This window comes from Pleuronectes platessa, chromosome 23 (assembly GCF_947347685.1).
Source record: "Pleuronectes platessa chromosome 23, fPlePla1.1, whole genome shotgun sequence".
Lineage (NCBI taxonomy): Eukaryota > Metazoa > Chordata > Actinopteri > Pleuronectiformes > Pleuronectidae > Pleuronectes > Pleuronectes platessa.
Genome location: NC_070648.1, coordinates 9,916,432 through 9,925,595, shown reverse-complemented (window position 1 = coordinate 9,925,595; position 9,164 = coordinate 9,916,432). Strand labels below are relative to the sequence as shown.

The window sequence follows — 9,164 nt, the reverse complement described above, 5'->3', positions numbered from 1 at the left end:
CCCTGTGCCCGCGCTCTATGTGTTTGAGTTAATGAAACAGCTGTGGCAAAATGAAATGGTGAACAGGCGGCTATGATGCCTCTCCTCGATGACATGGATTCTGACCATGATGCTGGCAATTACCTGCAACTGTTCCCTCAGGACATGCACAAGGAATATAATCTGCCAGAGTATGACCAGACCATAGCACAGGAGGTAGAATATGACGACGTGGCTGAGGGATATGTCGATGTGTCCAGTGTCGTGTGATTTTTGTTGACTGATATTCCGTGTTTTCATTTCCTATTCTGATTATTTTGTGATGTATAGTCATACGTCAACAGAGGGATTGTTGTGATTATATCCAATGTCATTTGCTTGCATGTTCATGTCCGCTGCATTAACGCACAAACTTACAGGATGAGGAATGATTTTACTCTGCAAAGAGGTTCTGCAGGCCTTAGAGGAAGGCGGTGGACGAACGTTAATGTAGCTCCCAAGTAGTTCACACGAGGCCAGAGGTCTTTGTTAGAAAACGGGGTTTTATTTCCAGGTCGAACCAACCCGTGAGAACTGGGTTTAGAGAGAAAAATAAATGAAAATAAATACAAATTCACAATATGCAAATGTCCGTTTTTACAGCAGCACAACAGGTGTTACATTACACCAAAAAACACTTCACACACACCTCACATACAGCCCGCAGCTCAATATTAACTTGCACATTTACAAACTTAACTTACATAAACATATTCACAACTTTACATAGTATGCAAATCACTATCACGCACAACCATGCAATTGAAAGCAACACAATAAATCGTTCACATTCTTCTTAGATATAAATAAATGATAAACATACCTCGTCCACTGCTTACTACTTGAGGGAATCTTATCTTATTGCTTGTCCTTTATAGTTTTTTCTTCTTCTTCTTATGTGCTTTTACTTTTAACTTTAATTTATAGCTTATTGATTGTGCTGCTTCTTTCGCGCTGTTTGGCTAGGTACGTCGCTTAAAGGTGTGGTGTAGAAAACATATGACGGCGGCAATTAGTTCCGCCCCAGTGCCATTATAACCAGTAGGAACCAAAAACGGGAGGTTAACCAACTAAACAAACTGCCAATGTGCGGCAGTTACACTCCCACCAATCACCTGTGATTACTTAAACATCTTAAGGACATATACTGCATATAAAACATCAAATAAAGTAAATTTGGTCACTAATAAACAGAGTAGGCTTAAAACCCTGTGGTCTTCAGTCTGCTTCCAACAGTGTGACTGTTTTATGAATGGGTCTCTCGAGGTGAACCGGCTTGGAGGTGCGCCTTCCCATTACATCCAGAGTTGAGTCGCCGATGAGCAGCTTGAGCTTCCTTACTCTCTCATCCTTCCCGGGATAGACTTCGATAATCTTAGCTAACTTCCACTGGTTTCTCGGCGTCAGCTCATCCTTTAGTAGAACGATGTCATCAACCTTCGCGTTTCTGCAGTCTTTGACCCACTTCTGTCTGTGCTGGAGATTTAAGAGGTACTCCTTCTTCCATCGTGACCAGAAGTTGTTGGCTAGGAGTTGAACCCGACGCCATCTCTTGCGGATGTAAATATCTTCCTTAACGAACTTTCCAGGAGGAGGGGATATAATCGTAGACTTCATGGTCAGTATGTGGTTCGGTGTCAAAGGCTCTGGACTAGATGAATCATTCAGGTTATCAGTAGTCAGAGGTCGACTATTCACGATCGCCATGACTTCGTATAAGAATGTTCGTAGAGAGGAACAGTCAAGTTGTTTGGCTGACTGTTCTAGAATAGACGTCAAAACACTCCTGATGGTGCGGATTTGTCTTTCCCAGACACCACCCATGTGACTTGAAGCTGGGGTGTTCATGATGAACTCACATCCCAGTTCCTTGAGCTCCTCTTGATCCATCTCTCTCAATGCCTCATCAAACTCACGCCTTGCACCAGCGAAGTTTGTCCCTCTATCACATCTTATCTGCCGTACCATTCCCCGAATAGCGATGAAGGAGCGCAGAGCGTTAATGAAGGCATCGGTGGTCATGCTATCAAGCATCTCTATGTGTACTGCTCTAGAACACATGCAGGTAAGTAATAGCCCGTAACGCTTTAGCTCTTTCCTTCCTTCTTTGATGTGGAATGGTCCAAAGCAGTCCATCCCGCAGTAAGTGAACGGAGGAGTAGTGTCCATCCTATCTTCCGGGAGGTCTGCCATCTTTTGTTGTTCAGTGCCTCTTCTGAACTTCCTGCACTTAGTGCACTTGTAAATATGGGATGACACTGTCTTGCTGCATCCAAGGATCCATATGCCATTCGAGCGGAGCTCGTTCCTAGTCATTCCTCGGCCCTGATGGTGCACTCTCTCGTGATAGTGCTTGACCAACAATGCTGACACATGACTGTCCTTTGTAAGAACTGCTGGATGCTTCACATGTGGATGTAGGGCAGCATGAGTTAAGCGGCCTCCCACTCTGATGATTCCTTTGTTATCCAGGAATGGACTTAGCTTGTTCAACTTGGACTTGCGACCTATCTCCTTGTGATGCTGGAGGCACTGGACTTCTTGAGATAGGGTTGCATGTTGAACCATCTTGATTATGGTCATCTCTGCTTCTCTTCTTTCCTCTAGACTGCTGGCTTCACAGGACTTCGGCTTGAGACCTTTGACCTCCTTTGCACGGCGCTGGAGCCTGGCAATAGCTTTTACCACTCTTAACCAGTCTGAGAACTTGTGTAGGCGATCTAAAAGCGACCTCACCTCCTTTGCCTGAGTATCATGAACCTGGGCCTTCTTGAGCTCTGGGTCACTAATTGAGATATCTCCCACCTTTACATCTCCACTTGGTAGCTCTTTCTGCCACAGAAAGGCTGGGCCTGTGAACCAGTTAGAGGCTACAAGCTGTTCTGCCGTGAGACCTCTTGAGGCGTGATCTGCTGGGTTCTCCTCAGTAGTCACATACCTCCACTGCGCTGACTCTGTGCTTCGCTTGATGCGTTCTACACGGTTTGCTACGAACACATGAAATCTTCTGGCTTCATTACTGATGTATCCAAGTACAACCATAGAATCAGTCCAAAATACTTCTTGTAGGCATTCTACTTCAAGCTCTTTCTTGAGCAGGTCACTGATGCGGACAGCTACCACTGCTGCTGACAGCTCTAGTCTTGGTATGGTCGTGACCTTAGAAGGGGTGACTCTTGACTTTCCCATGACTAAGGTACAGTGGACTTCACCTGATGTACTGACCGCTCTGAGGTATGAGCACTCTCCGTAGCCTGACACACTGGCGTCCGAAAAATGGTGGAGCTCATAGTGCTGGACGTTGAAGCTTGGTGGAGTGTAGCATCTCTGGATCTTCACACCAGCCAGGTTTTTCAGGTCTTTGAGCCAATATTCCCACAAGGGTCGAAGGTCATCAGGCAAGGGGTCATCCCAACTGAGCTTGTCACGACACATCTGCTGCAGTATCTGCTTTCCAACCAGGATGAAGGGTGCCACGAACCCAAGCGGGTCATATACTGAGGCAACCGTGGACAAGACTCCTCTTCGGGTAAATGGATTTTCTTTGACAAGCACTCTGAACTGGAACTGGTCAGAAGACACGCACCACTGAACACCGAGTGCTCTATCCATGTGTTGCTCTCCGAGTGCCATGTCCAAGTCCTTGGCAACTTTAGCACATTCCTCTTTAGGGATTGTGGCTAGGACTTCCTTGCTGGTAGAGATGAACTTATGCAGCCGGAGTTTGCCTGTGCTACATAGTTCTCTTGCCTCTTTCACTAGTTGGATCGCTTGCCTTTCAGATGTTACACTTGCCAACCCATCATCAACATAGAAATTATTCTGGATGAAGCGGATGGTGTCTTCACTGAAGCGTCCACGTCCTTCAGCAGCGAGGTGTTTGAGTCCAAAGTTGGCGCAGCCAGGTGAGGAGGCTGCACCAAACAGGTGGACTTTCATCCGGTAGATGGAGGGTTCTGCTTCGAGATTTCCATTCTCCCACCATAGGAAACGTAGGTAATCTTGATCTTCTGCATTCACGTGGAACTGGTGAAACATGCGCTCAATATTGCACATGATTGCCACAGGACCTCGACGAAACCGACAGAGGACTCCGATCAAGGTGTTTGTCAACTCTGGGCCTGTCAGGAGATGATCATTCAGGCATGTCTCTTTAAATCTTGCAGAGCAGTCAAAGACGTGTGATGGAAATTCATCTTGAGATTTGAAATAATGAAATCAGACTGGAGTTGCCATTGAGTCTTTATAATAGTAATCTCTGCAGAGATACACAACAAGCACGGGTGCTCAGGATGGAACAACTGGCTGCGAAGGTGAAAAAGCCAGGACTTATACAAAGAGGTGTTTCACAAGACAGCATGAGAAAAAGAAGACATGCCAGAATTAATACAAAGAGGAGCTTCATAAAACTTAATATGAAAAAGATATGAAATCCTCCTCAGTGCTCATCTGCTGTGTCCGTCCGCTGTAGCAAACTCCCAGTTTGCCAAGGCCACAGTAGTGAGACACCTGGTCTGTTGAATTTTCCCTCACAGACGACTCGAATTTTCCCAGGCTTTTGCGGATGATACACCCCGTGGTGGGGAATGTACCATGCTGGGGCTTTGCTGATATCTTCTTGTGGGACCTTTTCTGCATCTCCACGGGTTATGGTCTCGTCCATGAAGGTCTTGTAGTCTTGGTAGTACTGCTTGTTTCTCTTCAGCTTCCTTTCTAGGCATCTGAGACGGTGGATAGCACATATCTTGTTATCTGGTAAGTTAGGTCTGTCTTTCTTGAATGGCAGTGGCATTTCGTAATGACCATCCTCCTTGAGCCTGATGCCTTTTTCCATCCTTGACAGGAATCTGAGGTCTTCTTGAGATATGTTGCCGTCCTCTGAAGCTTTTTCCACAAAGTCAGATTCCAGCACCTTGATGACAGCTGAAGGCGAGACAACTTCCTGGACTTGTGTTCTACAGACGTAGTGCACTTCGCTTGTGAGGTTTGAAAAGGATGGATTACCTGGTATCACTTGCTTAAAGATGACCTGGTGACTCACTCCAATCGCGTCTCCATAGTCGAGTGATAGGTTGCCGTAGCCAACTACACTCCAGCCCAAGTCAGTTCTCAGTGCAAATGGCTGATTTTCTTCCCCAGAAACCACTTGTCTTGGGACGAGTGCTTGAGTACAGTTGTAGCCAATTAGCAAGCCTACGTCGCAGCTTTGGTGCGGAGCTATCTCATCTGCGATGTGTTCGAGATGTGGCCATGCTTTCGCCGTCTCTGGTGTGGGAATATGATCTCTGTTTGCAGGTATGAATTCTCTTGTATAGGTCACTGGCAGGGGAATTATCTTGTCCGAATGCATTCCTCTTACTTGCAGACCAGTCAGTTTCCTACAGGACACAACAGTGTTTCTTGAAGCCATTGTTGAGAGTTTTAGCTGAACTGGTTCGTTCTTCGCATGCAGAGCCTTTGCAGTGTCGTCCAGGAGAAAGGTTGTGTCACTCTGTGTATCAAGAAGTGCATACACAAGAACTTCACGATCAGGCTCACTTGAGGCCGACACCCACACTGGGATGATGGTGGATGTATGAGTGCCTTTGACATGCTGGAGGACTCTATTGGATGTTGCTTCAAGTGAGGTTCTTGTTGCCCTATCCTGTGACCGTTCAATTTTGCGTCCATTTGACATGTCTCTTGCTGCATCAGGCATTGTTGACCTCCTTCCTTCCTTGGTGCGATTATCATGGAGGCAAGTCGGGTGTTTTTTCTCACACGTTTTGCAGATCATTCTGTTTTCGCAGTCCTTTGAGCGGTGGCCAGACTTCAGACAGCCAAAGCACAACTTATTTTCTTGCACAAACTTGACCCGGTCAGAGACGGTTTCATCTTTGAATTTATAACACTGGTGAAGACTGTGCCCTATCCTTTCACAGAACACACAGCTTGTGGCGGCAGCCTTTTCGTCTGAATTTGTCGCCAATACCTTTGCTCCAGGACCTCTGTTCCTTGGATCCTTGCTCTTCTCACATTCAACTGGTTTTAGAGCGTGGAGGGATGATATCGGGTTGCAAGCGATTTTTGCTTCACGTGTAACGAACATGACAAACTGACTGAAGCTTGGGTACCTGCGACTATGTTCTTCCTCTTCCATAACCTTCCTATTCCATCTTGAGCTCAGCCAGTCTGGAAGTTTAGCAAGCATTTTCTGATTTTCATTGCAGTCATTGAGTATCTCAAGACCCTCAATCTGAGACATGGCGGCTTCACAGCCACGGAGGAAGTCAGCAAGTTCTCGGAGTTCTGAGCTTCCTTTGGAGCTTATCTTGGGCCATGAATCAAGCTTGTCTCTGAAGGCTTTGGCTATGAGGAATGGATTGCCATATCTCTCTTCTAAGATGGTCCACGCTGCGCAATAGGCGGACTCTGTGCCTAGAAGGAAATTACTCTCTATGGCCCTTTTTGCAACTCCACCCACATACCTTCGCAAGTAATATATCTTCTCGTCACCTGGTATGTTTTTCCGGTCAATAAGTGTCTTAAATGAAACCTTCCAGTCGTTGAATCTGAGTGGATCGCCGTTGAACATTGATGGTTCAGGTATGGGAAGACGACTCGCGCTGATGGAGTCTGCAAACACTTTCACGAGGGCTGCAGTGGTATCTTCTTTGTTCAGAAGTGGCATAGCTTGTGGTTGAGGGTGATGCTTTGACAGGTTACGTTCCTGTTTGACCTCCTTCCTTTCCTCCTTCAAGGGGACATGTTGATGGAGCAGCGGTTCCACTTCTTCATCTGAGCCTTCTGCTCATATACTTGCAGTCGGGCCTTGGCAGCCTTTAGATTCTTTAATGTATCCATTCGCTCTATTTGCCTGCGCTTGGCCTCTAGAACCCTCTTCCTTTCTGATTCTTCGGCTTCAAGAACCCTCTTCCTCTCTGATTCTTCAGCTTCAAGTTTTTCAAGTTCTTCGATATGTCGTTCCTTTTCGAGCAGAACTTGAAATTCGGCTTCATTGGCAGCAGCTTCGGCAGCGGCGTATTGCCTGTGTGAAGAAGACTGACTTGAACGTCTGGATGTGATTTTTGAGCTGCTTCGAGAGCTTTGGGCAGAGAACTTGGAGGACTTGGTGTGTTGAGACTTAATGCTTATATTATCTGAGACTACAGACTTGCTCACAGATCCTGTTTCTTCAACACCTTGTTTATCATCCACTTGACATTCACCCCTTTCAGTTTTTAGATAACCTCTTGCAGTTTTGATTATCTTCTTTGTTACTGCTTCACAGGTGTCTACTCTGCGATGTGTGTCTTGGTCTGGAATTTTGATGTGTCTTAGCTCTTCATAAACATCATTTAGACTATTTGAGGCATTGCTGACCTTGGTAATGTGTTCATGCAGCAGGTTGTTTGAGCATTGACCACTCAGCGTACCTTTGGCGTCCTTAATGATAGTCTTCCACTTCTCGTAGCTCACGCTGAAACGGTGTGCAACCTTTCTTACTTGCTCATCGTGCAGTTCTTGGCCCTTCTCCGTCAATTTACGAACTCTTTGGCCTCTTTGTGGCTCTTGTGAGGTAGTGGGGTTATCAGCTTCAGTGCCTTCGGTCGTTTGTGGTTGTGCTTCTGTGCAGTGCTGCTTCATGTCATCATCACTGACACGTTCTTCGTCACTCTCAGGGGCTAGCTCAAACTCTGACATTTTACTTGGGTTACTTTAGTTTGGTTTAAATCCAAAATTATCTTTAGCTTAGTAATTAACTCAGTAGTAAAGTTGGGTTCAGGGTAGCTTACAATATTTTTTAGGTATTTGTTTACAGCTGTGTTTAACTTAAATCACTCAGAGTGAAAAATAAACACAAAGACATTGCCTCTTTCAAAAGGTAAGCTACAGACATATTAAACACTTGCTAAGTAACAGCAATACACTTTTAAATTCACAGTAATACAGTTGTCTCTTAATTTAGTGTCATTGGTTTAACAGAAATTTTACAGTGTAACCACCAATATACACAATCTCAATGTCAACACAATGTGAGTATCAATGCGCTTCAAATAATCAAATAAAAGGTAGGTAAACATCAACTTGTTATATGAAAATGAAAATAAAGTTTCAGTCTCTTGTGCACTTAAAGTCAATGGTTTAAATAAACTGTACTGAAAAATGCACAAATGATCTCAGTCTCTCAGTGCAAAACACTTAAGTCTTTTATTTGCAGCCATGTTCACGCCGTCCTGGTGGTAAAGGATACACACGCGGCATGGAGATGGCCGCTGCTGTCTGGTTGCGTCTTCCTCGGCTACTCATGCAGAGCAGTCGAGTTCTCACTGTAGCTCCCAAGTAGTTCACACGAGGCCAGAGGTCTTTGTTAGAAAACGGGGTTTTATTTCCAGGTCGAACCAACCCGTGAGAACTGGGTTTAGAGAGAAAAATAAATGAAAATAAATACAAATTCACAATATGCAAATGTCCGTTTTTACAGCAGCACAACAGGTGTTACATTACACCAAAAAACACTTCACACACACCTCACATACAGCCCGCAGCTCAATATTAACTTGCACATTTACAAACTTAACTTACATAAACATATTCACAACTTTACATAGTATGCAAATCACTATCACGCACAACCATGCAATTGAAAGCAACACAATAAATCGTTCACATTCTTCTTAGATATAAATAAATGATAAACATACCTCGTCCACTGCTTACTACTTGAGGGAATCTTATCTTATTGCTTGTCCTTTATAGTTTTTTCTTCTTCTTCTTATGTGCTTTTACTTTTAACTTTAATTTATAGCTTATTGATTGTGCTGCTTCTTTCGCGCTGTTTGGCTAGGTACGTCGCTTAAAGGTGTGGTGTAGGAAACATATGACGGCGGCAATTAGTTCCGCCCCAGTGCCATTATAACCAGTAGGAACCAAAAACGGGAGGTTAACCAACTAAACAAACTGCCAATGTGCGGCAGTTACAGTTAACATGTGGGAAGTGTTAACCTGTTCCTCCATGATTTAATCTTAACATAACAAGCCCATTAATGGGCATACAACAAAGACCAAAAGAGATTGGGGCTCGAGTCTGCATAGCAGCACTTCTCCCATTGGAGGACTCAAACCTTCCCTCCTCTCAGGCTGCACCCAGTTCTGTCTCTATAATG

The 9,164-nt window shown here is 44.8% G+C and overlaps 1 protein-coding gene and 1 long non-coding RNA gene across 2 annotated transcripts; both read right to left on the bottom strand.

The window, feature by feature from the left end:
* Nucleotides 1-501: 501 nt before the first annotated feature.
* LOC128430540 (uncharacterized) lies at nucleotides 502-4,055 on the bottom strand. Its single transcript, XM_053416641.1, has 2 exons — nucleotides 842-4,055; nucleotides 502-552 (listed from the first exon to the last, which is right to left on the bottom strand). Exon 1 carries the CDS (start codon nucleotides 3,955-3,957, stop codon nucleotides 1,237-1,239), a length of 2,721 nt encoding a protein of 906 aa, XP_053272616.1. The 5' UTR covers nucleotides 3,958-4,055; the 3' UTR covers nucleotides 502-552; nucleotides 842-1,236.
* Nucleotides 4,056-8,362: 4,307 nt separating this feature from the next.
* Nucleotides 8,363-8,982, bottom strand: LOC128430539 (uncharacterized). The gene is made up of 2 exons (XR_008334034.1): nucleotides 8,703-8,982; nucleotides 8,363-8,413 (listed from the first exon to the last, which is right to left on the bottom strand). It is a non-coding gene; the product is annotated as an uncharacterized LOC128430539 (long non-coding RNA).
* Nucleotides 8,983-9,164: the final 182 nt, after the last annotated feature.

Bases quoted from the DNA above. Each gene is read 5' to 3' on its own strand.
- LOC128430540 (XM_053416641.1), bottom strand. From the start codon at position 3,957: ATGAAAGTCCACCTGTTTGGTGCAGCCTCCTCACCTGGCTGCGCCAAC.